The 20,603-nt window shown below is 43.8% G+C and overlaps 1 protein-coding gene across 1 annotated transcript in view; it reads right to left on the bottom strand.

The window, feature by feature from the left end:
* LOC142558364 (uncharacterized) overlaps positions 1–20,603 on the bottom strand; it is a 169,812-nt gene that overhangs the window by 46,309 nt on the left and 102,900 nt on the right. Inside the window, exons 8-10 of the mRNA XM_075670508.1 lie at positions 19,357–19,463; positions 9,271–9,456; positions 6,736–6,842 (exon numbers count right to left, since the gene is read on the bottom strand). Of these exons, the coding sequence (XP_075526623.1) occupies positions 6,736–6,842; positions 9,271–9,456; positions 19,357–19,463 (400 nt within the window). The remainder of the gene's footprint in view (positions 1–6,735; positions 6,843–9,270; positions 9,457–19,356; positions 19,464–20,603) is intronic.

Here is a 20,603-nt window from a genome sequence, read left to right as displayed (position 1 = left end):
AGAATAATCACAAGGAGTTCACGCTTTGCTAATGGAAAATCCCTTTTACATGAAAACAACATCCTAACCATTTCTGAACTCACCAAATATAATCTAGGAATTTTATTCTACAAATATATGACTAAGGAACTACCATCAATCTGCTTCTCACCTTGTGACCTAATAGCTCATAGTCACACTAGATTTGCGCTCAATAATAATTTTCTTCTACCTAAAGTGCGAACTAACTATGGTAAACAGACTGCGGAATTTTCCGCAATATCGCTTTGGAATACTCTACAACCTATCATCAAAAATCCAAAAAATTTATACCAATTTAAAAGAGAACTAAAATCATTCATAATAAATACTTACTGAAACTCTCCTTGTTTTTTTTCGTTTTGTTTTTTTTTAGATTTTTTTATTTTTTAATTTTATTCCGTTTTTTTATACCGTCTTGCTGTTAACAAGTGTTCTTATTACTCATATGCTATAAACATGTTTTGATATTACTCTTCGCTCTATTCTGTACTACTGTTGCTTTAAACATTGTATAACATCATAAGTGTCTTTAGAAGGAGGTGCCGATACAGTCTTTGACTATGGGACCTCCTTATGTATACTACGCACATGCAATTATCTGTATTTTTACTAATAAATAAATAAATTATGAAATTATAAAATTATGAAAAAAAATTAAAAAAAATGAAAGTAAGGGAAATTTGGGGCTTTACACGTAAAAACCATGATCTGATCGCGAGGCATGCCGAAGCGGGAGAAGGTCGTTAGTAATGAACATGTGAAAAGAGTGCAGTGAAAACAGGAAAACAGCTTGATACCCTGGGTTGTACGGAAGAATACTATATCGACTTCAATTGAAGAAACCGCCTGGAGTGTACACCTTGAGACACCCTAGTTTATGGAATTGTTGGTCTTGGAGGCCATGGAATTGGCTAATACTTTTCAGCATCCTTCCCTTGATAATTCTCGAAAACCACAAGTTCAGCAATGCTCTCAGCATTATGCTCACAATAATGCCTGATGCCGTTTTAATGTGATGTTTAACATGACTCATTTATCTGCTACTAGCAAACCTTTAATTTCATTGCTTATATGTACCTTTTATTTACTTATTATTTTAGTTATATATGTGCAAAATCTGCAATGCCATGAGTCTTCACTGTCTTACAGCGACACTCTTACTAGTTGTATCACAATGGTTGCAGTCTATATTAAATGTATGTTTTTTACGTGCAATATACGCAGTGCGATTTAGGCTTCCACCATCTTACAGCGATGCTCTTAAGGGGTGTTACGCTGTAGTGGCGTCTACATTAAATGCAAATGCAACACTTGTTCGGAGCCTTGAATTTGTTTTGAAAAGCAATTATCAACAATTAAAAAATTACCTGCATATACCTTGTTTGAATAAATAACCCATTTGCACAGTGTTTTAGTAAGTAATTCATAACTTTTGTTTCTCGCATTTCATTATACTTGCTTTGTGTTAAAAGTCAGCAAGAACCTTGCGCGGTTGCTGCGGCAAAAGCAGATGCCAAGATGCTACTAGCCTGCTACTAGCCTTGACCAACCAGCCTTGACCAACAAGCCTTGACCATGCTCGAGCGCTGCAGCACTTGCTGTGTGCAAGCAAGGCTGGCAGCCAGGAATTAGATGCCTTGTTCTAAAGGGTGTGAGTAATCCCTTATAACAGTGTCGTTGTCACATTGGCACACTTCCCTGAAAGTTTTTTTTACTTTTTATACTTCCCGAGATGTTATGGAATGAAGCTACCAAAAGTTGTCATTTCAACTAGGCCACACGGTCTTTCATAATGCTGTATTCAGCACTGCCTTGTTTTTGCCGTTTGTAATCGTCAGAACTGGACCCAGACGGCGGTTCTAAGGCTCTGTAAGCCTTTTTGCACCAGCAGCATTGTTCAGGTGGAACATCAGAAAGGTAGCTTGGATGATAGCTGTCAGAAACTTGTCATTATTTTAGAACTTTTGTTGCTTTTTGGACGGCTGTCTTTTACTTTCAGTGTTATTGCACTAGAAAATTTAAAGCGTGATGTGTGCTCCAAGCTAAGGGGTTGACCCACAGGCTGCAAAGTGCCCCCTACATCCTAAAGTCGGTCTGTGCAATGAACTGTGACGGGGTGCTGCAATTACGCGGACGCAATTTCAACCACTCTTAATATCGGGGTGCAATACAACGAACACTTTACCGGCCCTGATGACTCTCCGAGCCACCATGTTTGCCTTTAGGTGGCATGGGGAAAAAAGCAAAGCTGAACTCTGCTTTATTTAGTCGACACTGTCTGCTTGTTATTGTAAAAATGACACTGTTATTGCCTACCAGGAGGTTCGTTTTCCTAATCGTTTAGTTTTGAAGTGCAATAAGTGTTTTGCCCTATTCCCCAGTTTTGGCTATTTTAACTATTGCACGTGTTAATATCATTGAGAAATGATGCCCTCTACACTGTTTGCTTTAGCTTTTGTAGTACCACATAGTAAATGAGTGTCAGAGTATGCTCTGCTTTACCTATGTTTTTGCCACAATTACTGCATTGCACCTTGTTTAGGCAATTGTGACAGATTTCCATGTATTTCATATGGCCTTGGCTTAAGCCTGCAGCTGGATGAGTTGCTTTCTATTCTTGCTCTATGATTTCCACAAATACCACATGGATAAAGAAGAATCAAATACCAGTTGAGAGCTCGTGCATATGTCGTCCATTTCTTCCTTGCCTATGTGCTTATGCAATAAATTTATTTTCTGCAAACCACTACTTTGCTTAATTTTGTTTTGATCTTCCAGCTTGGAAGCCAATATATCATTTATTTCACAATGCCGAAAATCAATATTGACAATTCTGAAGACGGCATACTGGCTGGTTCATCTAAGAGGTACTCCCATATCTTCCTGTAAAGCCTCCCTGATCAACGTTATAAAATACTTCTATGGTACCCTGCAAAACCTTCCTCGAATGTAAAAAAGTATTCCCATGGTTCGCTGCGAAAGCTCCTCGATGGATGTAAACATATACTCACATAGTTCCCTGCAAAATCTACTAATGGATGTAGACAAATATTGTCGCGGTTACCTGCAAAAGCCCCTTCATGGATGTAAATATATAATCCTATAGGTCCCCGCAAAAGCTCCTCAATGGATCTAAACATATACTCCCATAGGTCATAGCAAAAGCTCCTTGACGGATGTAATATATGCCCCGTTTTCCCTGCATGAGCTCCTTGATTGAGGTAAACATGTACTCCCATAGTTCCTTGTAAAATCTGTTCGACTGATGTAAACATATGCTTCCAGAAATCCCTGCATATGCTCCTTGATGAAATAAAATAAAACCGCCGTAATTTCCTGCAAAAGCTCCTCGATGGATGGCTCTTCGATAGTGCCCCGGGTTCTTCCCTAGCTTGTCACGATATAAGCACATGCCCCCATATCTTCCTGCGAAAGCTCCCCGATGGATGTAAGCACATACTCCCATAAGTACATACGAAACCTCCGTTCAGCAGGGGAGTAAAATTTTTACTACGTCTAACCGGAGTATTTAACTTCCCATCGGAGAATGCGCTTGAGGACAAAATCGTTTAATCCCATCTCGTATAATTTTTGCTTGCAGTGTAGTTACCGGTAACCATAGCTCAGTCTGGTAATGGAGGTACACCCGTGAGCAAAAGTATACGGACTCCAGGTTCGTCGAAAATTAACATCTTTGTGTTAAGCGTGCATAAACGGAACATAGGAAATTCGCAATGCCAAGATGGGACTGCATTTTTTAATTTCAAGTTGCATTCACAGACAAAAGAGAAAATCAGGTTAATCGCTCAATCCCTGGACCATATAATTTGTCTCATGGTTGTACGTCTTAACAGCGGTTATCCCGCCCGTCTAACTATAGGGTATAAGACTGCGCTTACGCCACTGTGATTGCGCGCGTTGCTTCGACTTTCCAGCTGCGGCTGACGCTACTTTGATATGGAAGGTGTGCCGCCTTTGGCCTTAGACTCCAGTTGTCTTCTCAGGTGGAGCGCTCTGTAGTATTTTTCAGACACAATTATGAGCGCCTAAAATATCCGCTGCGCTTTTTTAATGGGTAAATCTGGCGCGGTACCCTTTAGGTATGCGCTGTAAATCAATTGAAGGAACTAAATTGCGCGTAACGAAACTAAGTCTTCCTAAACCTCCCCCCCCCCCAAACACTGCGAAACGAATGCGCTGTTGTATTAAAGTATAAATAGGCTACTGGATCTTAGCAAAAGGCCTAATAATAAACTGCATTATTCTAGCCCACCCACTTCAATTCGTTAACAGGCACCTATCGTGGATGTGCCAGTCTGGTTGAATGCGTCTTCTGTTTTTTTTTTTTTTTGTGACCAACGCGAAGCAACGTTGAGAAGTTGAGCAACATGTTCGCTCACTAAACATGTTTGATAAGCACGGCGCAGGGTGAACACGATGGAAAGACGCGGACGAAACACAACTAAGGGTGCTTTTTTCGCCTGGCTCTGTATTGTGTCCTTGTAGTTACATGTAGTATCTTTCAGGTTATGGCAATGGGTATTTTGTTCTACAGACATAAAAAACATTGTGAGCACGCCCAAATTTTAAGCGAAGATTGGAGGTCACTTGTCCTCAAAATTATTGAAAGCCTTTCAAGCTGACTCCTGCTCCAATGAGGTCATCCAAAAGTGTCAACGCAGCGCTGAGTGAATATTCACTAAGTGTTTACAAACGCGCTGCCTTGTTTTGAAATAAAAAGTGGAATAGCTGATGCCTGAAAGTGCGTGGGTTCCAGTGCGAGCATGTCCGCACAATGAGTGGACGATTGGTTGGCTGCCGTCAGCCGATCTTCGTCGGCAGGTCCAGAAATGATGAGTAGCTCCCTCGCTGACTCCAAAACGTGGAAGTAACATTATGTTCCGCTTGTGAATCTTTTTTTGAGAGGTGTTTCGGCACGCATCATTACCAACTCGGCTCACAAGTTGGAAGTTAGCTCAATAGTCGATCTGCAGAATGCACGCGTGCTCAGTCACCTAAATATATGGGTTGTTGATGACCCACCAGATACGGGCATTGCGTAAAACGAGTTTGTTTCTTTATTTGAGATTTTCTGTCTGCATAATACTTCAAAAAAGAGGCAGTAAAGCCAAAATCATTGCCTTTATCGAATACTGCATGAACATGACACAGCTCTAGTGCGTTTTAAAACCCAGTGCCCTGTTTATGATAGCCACACTTGACATCCATATTGCATACTGAACTGTCTTTTCGAAAAGCGCTGAAAACCAGGGTTTTAAACAAGCTTTAAGTTTCAGCTGTAAACAAAAGGACAGAATACCTAAAGTATTTGGAAATGCCGACGGAAGGCGTAGAAAAAGAATATCATGAAAAGCGGGTTGAAACCTCCTCATGAGAGACATTGTACAGTGATGTGCTAACCCCTTCCATAGGTGTCAATGTTTATGACTAGAAGTAAACGGGGTGAGTTCGTTACGCTTACCTTTAGCACCACAAATAAACCTAGACCTAGCGGTGGCTACAATTTCTCTGACCGGACGAACAGGACACTAGCATGAAAGATGTGCCCGAGTTTCTATAAAGCGACCTGCTATTGGCCACACTTGGAACGGGTAATTGGTGTTACGTACTCTAATTATTTTTATTCGGTAATTAGTATTCTGCTCTGCAGCGCTGAAGGAGTCTCAGGCGGTGGCCGAGGTTTCGTCAGCGGATGTAGGTGCGTTCGGCGATGTTGATTGCGCATTAGTTGTGCGTTTGCTGCATTGCATTATTTCATGGCGTATCATATATGACATAAACATGCCCCTAGCATAACAGAAATTAAAATAAGAGGAATCCTAATGCCACCCTAACCACACAGCTTGCCGGCGGAAGGGATTCCCAAATGGTGATGCACACCCGTCGCCCGTCTCTGGGTTATCCGAACGCCAAGTGCTTACGTATACTCTCAGGGGGCATTGCATAAGCATAGTTAACACGGTTTTCTTTTTTGTGCTGTAGCTTCGGCGCCCGATCATTATGTTAGGTTCACATGCTAAAATGTTGGCGCCGAAGCATTCGGCAACGCCATCAGCTTCCTCTTTTGGTCAGGTATTCTTGGATGCACCACATCGCAACGCCGCATACTAGTGCATAGGTCTTAGAATATCCGGTCGACCGCTATACATGTACATGCTCTCCATCGCACGTTCTATATTCATGCGGCGCTCGCCATATTGTTTTAATTTCCACCTGTGCAGTTGCCCGTAAGACGAAGGCGCCACGGGGATGGGGCAGACTTCCAAACTTTTTGTGAATAACCTCATATAGCGCATCCCAAATAAGGTTCTCTAATTTTTTCCGTGATTCGCAGAAATGGTGCCGCTGTGTAATATCAGCTGAAGGGACCATTTCAACAAGATAGAATCATTATTGGGCATGTACCACTAACATTTGTCTCGCGAGCGCTGTCCCGACGACTCCTAGGAAAACAAGTATGATAATTTGTCTAATTTGCCATGTCATTTTCTTCCAACCCGACCATCAGTGAAGTGTGCCTAAAACATGCTGCGTCGTATGGTCGGCAGCAAAGAAAAACACAACGAATGAGGGCAACGAGAGCGCCGAATACTGCATCACTTCAGTGTTGCTATTACGGAATTGCGAGAGTGAGTTGCGGCTGGAAAAAGTTGAGGACACTCCGCAAAAAGACGTTGAAGTCGTGGTGCTCACCGTGGCTGCCGAAGAGTAGGTCTCCGGAAATTGAGTCTCCACGTGTACGGCACCCGTTGAATACGCCGTAGCGAAAGTGGGCCCATTCATGTATACGAAAGTATACGCTGGAAGAAAAAAACGAAATCGTGCAATAAACGCACGCATTAAAGTACACTTTTATTTTCTGCTCTCCGATGCGTGTTTATAAACAGCAATACCTACACAGAAACTGCACCGCCCGAAAGAAAAATTGAAAGCTGTTTAAGAACACTTGTCCAACTGAAATGAAAATATTTGGAACTTTTTTTGGAATATTGAAAATATTTGAATATTGAAAATAATTGAATTGAAATTGAAAATTGAAAATTATATTGAATATTGAAAATAATGAAAATATTTGATATTTGGAATAACAGGGAACGACTAAGTGAGCACAGTAAATGGAAGCGTAAGCTGTGGGAACCACTACTAAATTTCGCTGTTAGCCTTATACGTGGCCAGGAATATTCTTGCGTGATATTGCCGCAGCCTTTATTCGGCAACGCAACCACTTCTCATTTTACTTTCTCATGCTGACTTTTTGTTGCCCTTGACGAGTCGTCTCATTCACACCAGAGTGTAACTTTCTCTGCGATCAATCAATCAAGCAAGGTAGCTTACCCGAACCTTCACTACACCTCACGCAGGGATTCGTGCAATACGTGTGCGATGAGCCTATGTGTTATTTGACAAAGTCCACTAGTCAAAACGTTTTCTCCTGCTTTCACTTTGTCCTCGTTTTTCTCATCATCTTGAATTTCCATCTCACGCATTCCCCGTGTTTTCCCTGGTTGGGCAAAGCCAGCGGCACGGAGCCCCACTTGAACAGGAGTAGATGAGACTCGCTTTGTTGACGGCGAAGTTGAACGATGCGGGACACTTTGGCAACTGAGATGCTTGCTGCTCATTGATGACGTGGCGATTTCACCACCAGTAGCAGTCACTCAAACGAAAATGAATGGGCGGTGAGCCCGATGGACGCCCATCGAATTTCGAATAGAGAAGCTTGGGGAACCCACGGTGGCCTCCAGAACACAAAATTCCAAGACCCTATTTCAGTTAAATTTGGTGAAGACACAAGTGGCGAGGATTCGCAGTCCGAGTGGGCATTTTTCGTTCTATTTTGCATACCTTTCATTTTCAACAGTACCATGTGGAACATTTAGTAGCCTTTGGTTGCCCAAAGATAATGCTTTTTACGCTTTGTATGCACTATGAAATTAGGTTCCTGCAGAGATGGCCCCTTTGAATTCGTAGTGCCCGACAGGAGAAGCTCATGCGAAACAGTATTGTTCTTGTGTGCACTATGTGGTGTTCTCAAAGCGCTCTGATTGCGATTGTTCGCATTGGTAGATATCAAAATTCTACATCTACCTATTTTCTGCGAGATATATTGAAATTTAAAAGGCATCTGAGTGTTGCGAGAACGAAATTCGCGGGAGTGTAATTGGCGATTGCGGGCCATTTATCATCGACAGCTAAGTTTCGCAAGTTGTTTTACACTTTTGAAAATTTGTGCACTAAGAGTGCGGAACCGTCGACAAACTTTAGAACAACACTCTCCTAAATATTCTATTTTCCGACGAGGTCGTGCTGAGCGCTTTTGAACTAGGCAACTTGGAAAAGCGGGCTACCTAAGGTTTTTCTTCTAAGACGCGCATCATTTTATCTTCAACCTCCTCAACAGTTCTCACACCGACTTGGCTTACTGGGAAGGGCACGGTCTAACAGGTCCGGCTACCGCGTAGATATAAGCAAGTTCGAAACTAACCATTTATTCAGCTTCTGTCTTATCTGTGACGATCGGTGTGTGCCACAGTTGAATAAACCTCTTAAACGCCAACTTGGGAAACAGGGTATCAGCGGCTCTTCAACGAACCTCCAACAGCGCTACACTAGACGACGCTCACGAGGTCCGCCAAGGAACGAACAGCACCGACACGTCGCGAGTTATGGAGAGAACCCTCTACGCTACCGAGCCCAAACGGCAGCCTATCGCCCTTCTGGCCAGCCGCCTCTCTTAATCACCCCCGCTCACAATGAATGCACACTGGCCCCGCCCTCAATCGGCCACCTGCAAGCATCTTACACTCCAACTTAGTAGGCCACTGTCATATGCCCATTTACCGCTGCATATACTGGGCATATGCCTCTGCACCAGGAGAAAAGAAAAATTGCTTAAAATGAATGTTTCCGGTGCTGGAATAAATTGTACCCGCGTGGTATACATTTAGAGAAGTTGCTTTCATAGACATTCATACAACCTAGGCGCGTCACGTGAGGATTTCGCAGCGATGCTACTGGACGCTGCGCTTCTAGAAGGCGCGAGGCGAGGAAGTTGGAGCGAGACACGCTTCACGCGTGACGAATTTTGGTGGCGACAATACGGTGTCAATACCAATTAATTGAAACGATACTAATCGCGTCAGCGTCGACATTCATTATGAGACGGGATATGCCAGAATATTTCTTTTTTCGTTTCCGCCTTTTAACAGCAACAAAACACTTCCGTACCTGCACTTTCTTCTTTTCTTTCCGTCCACAGAGGATTCAGCTTCAGGCAGTATGCAGTATGCAGTTTCGAGAGGAATGTAGTCTCCCTTTCTCCGCAGCCTCCCGAAGTTACCTTGTAGCGTTGACAGTCTCCGGAAAATGAGGAATTCCCGATTCGCACTTCGCTTTTCGGGAAGCACGTTGTCCCTAGGATGTGTGGATCCTTCTATTAGGCCATTATTTTGGAAATTGAATGATGAACTTCTTGAAGTAAACTAAAGCGGTAATCTGATAGAAGCATGACCTGCATGTTCGAAGGTGTCACTGAGTCCTCATGGGTTCTGGGAGGTAGCAGCAATGTTCGACCGCAAGTATAAGTGGACGCTCCGCCATAATTTCTTGAAGGACAAAAATGGTTCGATAACATGCTTATTTGCGATTCCCTGGCAAACGAATGTTTTCTTGATTTTTACGTGAACTTCGTTTCATTTTGCATGCAACCGCAATATCCAGGATGTAGAAGTAAAGAAAAATAGCAATTTATCATAATGTAAGGTCAGCGAAGCAAATGCAATGAAACGCCTATCCAGAAGTTTTGCGATCAGCAAACGTGAAATAATGAAGGAAAGGTTTCGGTTAAGTTTGGCCGTCCTTCTCACCGGACAAAGGTGAACATTAAACGTCATCAGTTTTCCTTACACTAACCATCGTCCCATGTGTTAGAGTGCTCGTAATCACAGATGCGGGTTCCAAAGACATTTGAATTTATTTACAGAAAGGCAGTGGGGTAAACCTGAGGTTTCTGTTGCTCCGACCTTCTACTTTACACTGGAAAATAGAAATGACGAGGAAAAGGAATAATAATAATAATAATAATAATAATAATAATAATAATAATAATAATAATAATAATAATAATAATAATAATAATAATAATAATAATGATGATGATGATGATGATGATGATGATGATGATGATGATGATGATGATGATGATTGTTTTTGCAAAACAAGCAGGTGGGCATATACAAGTCCACGAGGTTACAGCTTGCCCAGAGTCACGCACACAGTCCAGCGGCACAATAACCAGCTCGGCCTCGCCCCTTATCCAGTCTCTTGTCGCCATTCGCCATTCGGACACATCCGCCTGGTGTCCGCTGGTTGAAGTGATCGCTACCACGTGACAGCGCCCAGTGTATGCAAGGAAATATTGTGCGCTACGAGCACGTGGCGCTCTTCGCCCAAACCATCTTCAAGGTTTCGTTTCCGCCCAGATAAAGACCGACGAAGCAGCAGCAAACATCAGCCTTGCAAACGCGGGACAATGTGGAACGAAGGCTTTCCTCCGTGAAGGCCTCGTAACAGTGGGGAGCTTTCTAGAGCCCGAGTCTAGGCGGAACCCATCACCGACACAGACAGGCGCGTTCACATTGCAGATCTCATTGTGCCTCACACATTGTTCGTTACCTCCCCACCTCCCACCCATCCTCCGCCTCTCATTAGATTCGCTATGCGTGTACTGAAGCTTGCGACGTCGTTTCTCACAGGTTTGTTCCCAATTAATGGTAAGTGCAAGAGCGGTTTGTGTACACGGACATCGAAAATCCAAAATACGCTGCACGCACAACTAGCCTTGGACAACATACGACGTGCACTAATGCCGTGACATGCTTCCCTAAATATCCCTCACCACACTCAGTCTCGTTTAGCTCCATGACGCATCACCATCGAAAACATTCGAAATGTAGCTACGATGCCATTGCTGGCCAACAAAGCGATATCACACCATGCTGTATATATCAGACTTGTATTGGTTACAGAAAAAAACATAGCCGATAACAAGTACTGCTGCCTAATTCAAAGATGTAATTGGTGGCCCTGATAAGTTGCTGCCTCAAATAAATTAATCAGTAATTACTGACATTTACAATTTAGGTTACTGTCTTCACGCTCTTAAATAACCTTGCTCAAATGCAGCAAATAGAACTTTCTGGCATCATTGTGCACGACATCTTCTTCAGCCATTCTCACATTCTTTAATCCACTAACAATCGCTTTAAGAATGCCCCTTCTTTAATTGTTCCTTTCTTTTCTTTTCAGCGAATTAGCAGCAACGCTGAAAGCTCGCTCGGAGTGCTTCAACGTGCAACCACGTTGCGCCTATCCATGGCTGTGGTTACTCAATGCCGCTAAGCACTCGCCTGGCTCCTCTTTGGAGCACAGCCCTCTGTTGTTGGTGCTCGCAGAAGGTGCTCGGTGCAGGTCAAATGCGTAGCTGACAAATATGCACGCAGGTGATTTCTTGGTGTCAAAGTCTCTAGTGGCCGTCGTAATTGATCCCGTGTGGCGTCAGTTTATTTTGTCGGCTAACGCCCGGCAGAAGGTTAAGATGGAGAAACATATTCTGAGACACCTACGTTTGCCTCTCCAGCACTGCGCATGTGCGAGGCTACTAGGTGCCGTGACCACCGGTATTCTATTACAGTTACCGGCAACTCGAAGCCTCTAATCTGCGTCACCTGTTACAGCTCGACTGATCAATAAAGAACCAATTACATGTATTCGGTTACCGACAAACAAAAACAATTGAACTACTGTGAGTGTCACCGAGTAAGAAAATGCCTATAATGAAGTAATAAAACCCCAAAAGATGTAGACATTAACGTAAATTATGAGACGCAATACTTTAGGTAAAAGCCTGACTTCATCTCCCGCAGTGAGCAGGATTTCAGTGGACCTCGCCAAAAGGATCGCGGCATGCTGATTTCTGTTGACTGCTCACGGAGATGTACTCGAAGCAAGGAAATTGAAATTACGCAACACCAGCTTAGCTAGGAATCATCGTAGCACGCCAGGAACAATTATGAAATGAACATTTCTGTACACTGCCTAATATTTTACCCATTTTGTTTCAGGAGTCATCCCTTCTACTGAAAATCTAACATTTTCCCACGGCAAGTGCGCGGTAGTTGTTCTTGCCAATTTTAATAAACCTGGAATCGATTAAAAAAGACTTGAATGTTCTTGTTGTAATGATTACACAGAAATCAAATGCAGCCTGCAGTTGCATTTTCTGGCCTTTTCTTATATTCAAAGCCCATTTTTATCCAATCTATTTTATCCAATTTGAGCCAATTGCTGTTATAGGATCTTAGACATCCGCCTATCGAGCTCTCAAGCTTTCGAACCTCGTAGTCTTTCTCTCTCTCGGTCTGTCTTTCTGTGCGCGTGCGTGCATGCATTTTTGTGTACCGGGTAATTAATTATTTGTCTGCCGATATTTTTGTAAATCGCTTGTGACAGATAGCATAAATTTCACCCATGAGAAGGATTACTCGGAGCGGCGGACATTAGTCAATTATGTATTGTGCATATTACAATTTACGACTTCTAGCCTGTGTGTTTGCAACACGTATCAATTTGAAAAGAAACTCCAGGATGACACCAGTTTCGATGTATTACTTACAGAACTGTGGGACAAACGGCATGGCTGTTCCAGTTACTTTTTTTATTCAGTGCCTACAAGAACGGCTTGGCAAAATGTCATTGGAACAACACTCCATTTTTACGGTCACTCTGATGGCGCATATCTTCAAAGTGGAGCAAATTTTGAAAATATTTTCAATTGGTTACGCCTTGCAATCTCAACGGCTACCATTCTTGAATTTTAATATATGTCATAAAGTAACCAATTAAAAAATTAGCGAGGTTTCTTTGTAAGTGCCGGAAAACTTAAAAATTATGCCGTCATGTAGGTCTAAACGTAAACACATTTACGTAATCATCTATGAAACCGTCGTCCAGCACCGATTCCCACAGGTGCGCGCGACCCCCTAAATATACTTTAAGCACGTAATGCGTCTAAAGAATCGTTGTTTTTCATGTACGGAAATGATATCACTTCACTGCGTAGAAAATTTTGCCGCCGAAGGTCCCGCTGCTACTTCTACCACCCGAGTAAAAACGGACGAGTTCAAGTAACATCCACGTTACCTCGCCGTCTCTGATGATCCCTGTAAATCGGCGAATGCTTACAGCGTAAGAAACATAACGCAGTTCACAGCATATCCCGCAACTCCGATTTTATGTTTTCGTCTTTTTTTGCTCATGAAAGCTTCCTTTTGGCTACGAGTGACAAATTACTTTTCAGGGAAGCTCTATGTTTCAATCTAGTTCGATTAAATATTTTCCTTAAGTGTTTCGTTCACTTTAGAAACGGTGCAGTTTCAAGTAGATTCTCGCGGTCGTAAGTAGTTCAGAGTGGGCAAGTGTGTTCTCTACCTGCATGGGTACAGCTGCCAGGGTACAGTTGCCATTACCCTGCAAAGGTCGTCACGCATAGTCAATGCCTCACAGGCTTTAGAATACTTTTCAAACAATCAGTCATCTCCAATATTATGTATGAATGTTTTATCTGTCAAAATCAGGATTTTAAACCAAATTCTTTCTACGAAACATCATCGCGTATTGTTTGGACGATCAACGTCATTTCTATCAGCTTGAGGAGGCTATCTCACTCTGTCAGCTTGAATTCATTACGACACCTTGCATACTGGGAGCAGAGTGATGGCAGGATAATAGCACGATTACAATTAACTTTCTCCGCTCCTACAGGGTGTCTCGTGAAAGTAATGTCAGTACGGCCATGAAAAATCATTTACTGAATTTATCATTACAAATGTTTAAAAATCTTCAAAATACTCTCCTTTTGCCTCGATACATCGGCTCCAGCAAGACTTCCAGCTCTCGAATGAGTTGTCGTTGTCCTCTTCCGGAGTGGTATTCAATGCTGCGGTGCGAGCTGCTTTGATCCCGTCCACTGTCCCGAAATGTTGGCCTTTCAGGGGTGTTTTGAGGTGTGGAAACAGAGGAAAGTCGGAGGGAGCCAGGTATCGAATGTATGGGGGCTGGAGGATTGTTCACACCCCTGCTTTTAACCAGGTAGTCGGCGACGATGAAGGCACTGTGGGCCGGCGCGTTAACGTGGTGCAAATTCCGGTTGTCTGCGATGTCCGGCCGGATGCGTTGTAATCTGCTGCTTTGATCCCGTCCACTGTCCCGAAATGTTGGCCTTTCAGGGGTGTTTTGAGGTGTGGAAACAGAAGAAAGTCGGAGGGAGCCAGGTATCGAATGTATGGGGGCTGGAGGATTGTTCACTCCCCTGCTTTTAACCAGGTAGTCGGCGACGATGAAGGCACTGTGGGCCGGCGCGTTATCGTGGTGCAACTTCCAGTTGTCTGCGATGTCCGGCCGGATGCGTTGTAACCTGCATTTCAGTCTTTTGAGGAATCCCTCATAAGATTAGGAGTTCAATCAGCCAGTCCGTGGATGTAAAATAACATGATGAGCAAAATTTTGATCTTTAATTTGCTCATCCTCGCTTTCTTCTAGCGAGGGGTAGAGTCCGTGTGCTACTCCGATGAATGGCATTTGGTCTCCGGGTCATTTCTAATACCTAAGTCTCGTCACCTGTGATGACGTTGTCCAAAAATTTTCGCTCACGTTTGCACATGTCCAGGTTTTCCTGCCACGTTTCAGCAAGACGTGACTTTTAGGCATCAGTGAGCACTTTTGGAACCATTTTTGCGCCCACCTTCCGCCTGCCGATATCGTTTGTAACGAGTTTGTGAACTGGAGTTGTCGGAATGTTTAACATGTCGGCCATTAAACGAACACTTAATCGTCGGTCTGAGCTCAACAGTTCCCTCACTCGAGTGACATTGTCAGCCGTGGAAGTCGTGGATGGCCCTTCGGCGCGGTCCTCGTCGTCGCCATCTTCCCGGTCTTCCAAAAAGGCCTTGTGCCACGGAAATATTTACCGATTTGGCAGGACATATTTTTGTGAACAGTCTTGAGCATAGTAACAGTTTCCGCAGCGGCCTTGCGAAATTTAATGCAAAACGTGATCGCAAGTCTTTGTTCTAACGAGCGCTGCATTTTCACTTGCACAACAATAAAAAACAACTCTGAGGGACAGGCGCGCCCTACGCTCTCCTTTGCTCTGAGCACACTGAGCGACGGAGCGCTGCTTAGCTGGGTTACCCAACACGACTTTCAACCGGTTAGACCGCGTTCCGAAGTAGAGTTGCGTCACAATTCACTTATATTACTTTCAAGACGGACCCTGTATATGCAACGATATCAATGAAACACATTTCCAATCGCTTACAGCATCAAATTTAAAGAAAGCATGAGTACTCGCCCCTGGCTTAAGATTCCGCACACTGTCTTCGTTAAGTACAACATCCGGGTGTATCGATACCACGATATCGATGTTATCTCCGTCACTATCGTTGGTGGTTCCAGAGCCAACGCTCACCAAACAGAATAACCGCGCTGTTAGGGCGAGTGAAGCTCTCAGCAAGGCCATGACGACTGTGCAATGGACGGAATGAAACAGAACGTATAGGCCTAATGACTCATCATGTACATACGAAGTGGTTTAGAGGAAATGGTAAGGGGACAACTTGCAAGATTCCTAGCGATTTCTATACTCAGTACCAGTACCTAACCACGTGATCGGAAGAAAAACATTGCTTTCTGTATGCGCAATAAGAGACACAAACTAGGGCGCTTATAATCTCGTTGAGCGCGTTTTGCATGCTGCAGAATCTTGGCTTGTGCGGTTGCTGAATAAGGAAGACTCTATCCCCGTAACGTTTTTCAACAACTGCATTGACAACGTACTTTTGCTTAGGGTGCTTTTCAGCAAAAAACCATTTGCAAGACCCCTTAAGTGGGTAATCTTCAAACGGTTATGAAGCAAAAAATATTCTCCAAAGACATTTTCTCGCTATATTTGTTTCTCCAACCTCGCCATTACCCCCGAGAAAACGCTAGAATGCATGCTTAATTTATGTATTTTCCTACAAAATTTTCACCTATTCATAGCACGTACTCCACTGACACAATACCATTTGATTTGCCTCTTTGAAACGGGGAAACAAGGTGTTGTACAATACTTTGTACGTCCCGCCTGTTGCACAGGCAGAGAAACAGAGCATTTGCAGGGTTTGGGGACTCTCTCTACTCTCATTTCGTCCAACTTTTTTCTTTCTTTTTAGAAAGTGGGAGCTAGAGAGTCCCGTTAAACGTACCTCCTACAGGTAAGCTTAAGATTTGATTTCCTAGGAAGACAACAATGACGTTTTTAAAAGAAGCGCCGTCTATCTCATGTACTCTTTTTAAGCATACTAATGGTAGAGATGTACCGGATTCAGACTATTCATATAAGGGGAGGGCCTAGTGTACCGACGAATATTTACTCGCGACAGAAAGATCACTTCGACTTTCCAGTGCGGCGAAGTCTTTGATATGGAAGGCGTGCGGACTTTGGTCTTAGACTCCCGTTGTTTTCGCAGGTGCAGCGCGCTGTAGTATTCTGCAGACACTATTATGAGCGCATGAAGTATGCGCTGCGCTTTTTTTGTTTTGTTTAACATGGCTAAACCTGGCGAGGTACCTCTTACGGTATGAGCTGTATATGTACAAAAGCAACTAAATTGCGCATAACTAAATTGACTCTCCTTAACCCCCCCCCCCCCCCCGAGCACTGCCAAACGCATGCGCTGTTTCATTTAAAAGAACAATTAGGCTACTGCATATTCGAAAAGCGCCTTATAATACCCTGCATTTCTCTAGCTCACCCGCTTCTTTTCGGTAACGGACACCAATCGTGGATGCGTCAGTCAGTTTGAATGCGTCCTTTTTATATTTTTTTTGTTACCAACCCGAAGCAACATTGAGACGTTGAGAAGCGTATTCGCTCACAAACATGTTCGATGAACACGGCGCAGGGTGAACACGATGGCAAGACGTGGACGAAACACAGCACAGAGTAGTTTTCACTTGGCTCTGTATTGCGACCTTGTAGTTACGTGTAGTATCTTTTATTTTTTGGTCAGGGGCATATTGTTTTACCGACACAAAAAAACACTGTGAGCACGCCCAAACTTTAACCGAAAATTGGATGTCACTTCTGCTCAACGTTAGCGCAAACCTTTCAAGCCGGCTCCAGCTCTAACGGGGCCATCCGAATGCGGCAACCCAGCGCTGAGGGAACATTCACAGTGTGTTCAGAAATGCGCTTCCTTGTTTTCCCATAAACACGGGAATATCTGATGCCTGAAAGCACACAGGTCTCAGAGCGAGCATGCCTGCACAAAGAGTCTACAATTGGTAGACTGCCGTCACCTGACCTTGGACGGCAGCTCCAGAAATGTTGAGAAGCTCCCTCGATCATTGCAAAACGCGGAAGTAATGCTATATTCCGCTTGTGAATTTGAGAGGAGTTTCGGCACGCATGACTACGAACTCGGCTCACAGGTTGGCAGTTAGCTCCATGGTCTATCTGCAGCATGCATTCATGTTTAGTTACTCAAATTTATGAGTGGTTCACATGAGTACTGGCATTGCGCAAGACGGTTTGTTTGTTTCAAATTTTCTGTCTGCATAATACTTCGGAAAACAGGCAGTAAAGCCAGATATTCATGCGTTTATCGAATACGGCATGAACATGACAGGGCTGTCTGGTGCGTTTTTAAAGCCAATGTAAGGCAACACGCTGCCCTGGTCAAGGTAGCCACATTCGGCATCCATATCGCATACCGAACTCTCTTTTTCTACAGCAGTGAAAACCAGGCTTTGAACAAGCTTTCAGTATCACCTGAACACAAAAGGACAGAACACTTAAAGAATTTGGAAATGAACACGGAAGCCGTAGAAAAGGATATTGTGAAAATCGGGTTGCAACTTCCTCATAAGAGACATTGTACAATGATGTGCGCTAACCAATTGCATAGCTGTCAATGATTATGGCTAGAAGTAAATAGGGTGAGTTTGTTGCAGTTTACTTTTGCACCACAAATAAACCTTGACTTATTGGTGGATACATTTTCTCTCACGGGACGAACAAGATACTAGCACGAGAGATGTGCCTGAGTTTCTGTACACTGACGTGGAATTCGTAGCATGTAGAACATGTAATTGTTGTTACGTGCTCTAATTAGTATTATTCGATAATTAGTATTCCGTTCTACAACGCCGAAGGCGTTTCAGGCGGCGGCCGAAGCTTTTGTCACCGGATGTATGTGCGTTCGGCGATGTTGATTGTGTATTGGCGTGGCGTTTGCTGTATTGCATTATGCCTTAGTGCATGGTGTATCATATATGATATAAACATGCCCCTAGCATAACAGAAATGAAAATAAGAGGAATCCTAACGCCACCCTGACCACGTGGCTTGCCCGCGGAGGTGATCCCCAAATGGCGATGCACACCCGTCGCCCGTCTCTGGGTCGTCGGAACGCTAACTACGTTACGTGTACTCTCAGCAGGTATTGCATTAGCATGGTTGACACGCCTACCTTTCATGTGCTATACACATGGCACGCCATTATTATGTGGCTAACAGAGAAACAATCAACTCTGACATGCTAAAACGTTTGCGCCGAAGCATTCGGCTGCGCGATAAACAATTTTCATCTTTTGGACAGTTATTATTGATGCATGGCATCGCAAGGCCGCATACTAGTGCATAAGTTCTGGAAAATGCGTCGACCCTTACATGGGCTCAATCGGGCGTTCTATAGTAACCCGGCTGCTCGGCATAATGTTTCAGCTTCCCCATGTGCAGTTGTCCATAAGAGACACGCGCCACGAGGATGGGGCAGACTTCCAAACTTATTTGAATAACCTCATCAGGCGCATTGCAAGTGAAGTTATCGAATTGTTTCCGTGATTCGTAAAAATGGTGCAGCTGTGTAATATCAGCTGAAAGGACTATTTTACAAAGCTAGAATCATCATTGCGCAAGTACAACAAAAATTTGGTTTGCGAGCGCTTTCCCGAGGACTATTAGGAAAACAAACATGACGTCTCTAATTTGCATGCCATTTTTTTCCAACCCGCCATCAGTGAAGTGTGCCTAAAACAAGGTGCATCGTGTGGTCGGTAGTAAAGAATAACACAACGACTGAGGGCAACCAGAGCGCAGAACACTGCGTCACTTCAGTGTTGCAATTACAAAATTCCGAGAGTGAGTTGCGGATGGAAAATATCGAGGATCGAGGACAATCAACAAAAATATGTTGAAGTCGTGCTGCTCACTGTGCCTGCCGAGAAGTAGGTCTCCGGAAATTGAGTCTCCACGTGTGCCGTACTCGTCGAATACACCGTACCGATAACGGGCCCACTCGTGTATACGAAAGCGTAGGCTGGAAGAAGAAATAATGTCGTGCAATGAACGCATGCAGTAAAGTACCCTGGTATTTTCTGCTCTCCAATTCATGTTCATAAACAGCAAGACGTACACAGAAACTGCACCGCCCGAAAGCAAGCAAAATTGAAAGCTCTTTGACAACACTTGTCTAACTGAAATGAAAATATTTAGAGCTACAGGAGATGAAGCATAACAGGGTACGACTAAGTGAGCACAGTAAATGCACGCATAAGCTGTGGAAACTACGAGATACCAATGCGCTATGGCACCCGTTGAAATATCGCTGTTAGCCGTATACGTGGCCGGGAGTATTCTTGCGCGATATGGCCAGTGCGTTTATTTCACAACGCAACCACTTCTCATTTTACTTTGTCATGTTCACCTTTTATTGCCCTTAACGTGTCGTCTCATTCAAACCAGAGCATAAGTTTCCCTGCGACCACTCAATCAAGCAAGGTGGCTTGTGCGAGCCTCCACCACAGCTCAGGCAGGAATTCGTGCAATACATGTGCGATAAGCCTACGTGTGCCTTGACAAAGACTGGTCCGCTAGCCGACACGTTGGCTCCTGCTTTCACCTTGTTCTCGTTTAGCCCATCGTCTTGAATTTCCATCTCATGCATTCCCAGTGTTTTCCCTGGATGTGCAATGCCAGCGGTACAGAGCCTTACTTGAAAGGAGGTAAATGAGACTCGCTTTATTGACGTTGAAATTTAATGATCCGGGAGACATGGGCACCTGGGATGCTTGCTGCTCATTGATGAGGTGGTGCTTTCACCACCAGTAGCACTCGCTCAAACGCGAATGAACGCGTGGTCAACACCGACGGATGCCCATCGAATTTCGGATACAGAAGTTAGTGGAGCAATCGGTGGCACCCAAAACAGGACATGCCAAGACCCTATTTAAGTGAAATTTGCTGAAGACACAAGGGCCGAGGATTAAGCAGCCCAACTGGGCATTTTTCTATTTATTTTGCATGCCTTCCATTTTCAACTGCGCCATGTGGAAGATTGAGTAGCCCTTGCATGTACAACGATAACGCTTCTTAAGCTTCGTATGCACTGTGATATTAGGCTCCTTCATTGATGACCCCTTTTAATATGTAGGGCGTGGCAGGACTAGCTCATGCGAAA

This window comes from Dermacentor variabilis, chromosome 9, assembly GCF_050947875.1.
Source record: "Dermacentor variabilis isolate Ectoservices chromosome 9, ASM5094787v1, whole genome shotgun sequence".
NCBI lineage: Eukaryota > Metazoa > Arthropoda > Arachnida > Ixodida > Ixodidae > Dermacentor > Dermacentor variabilis.
The sequence above is the reverse complement of the archived record's forward strand: the minus strand, read 5'-3'. Positions and strand labels throughout refer to the sequence as shown.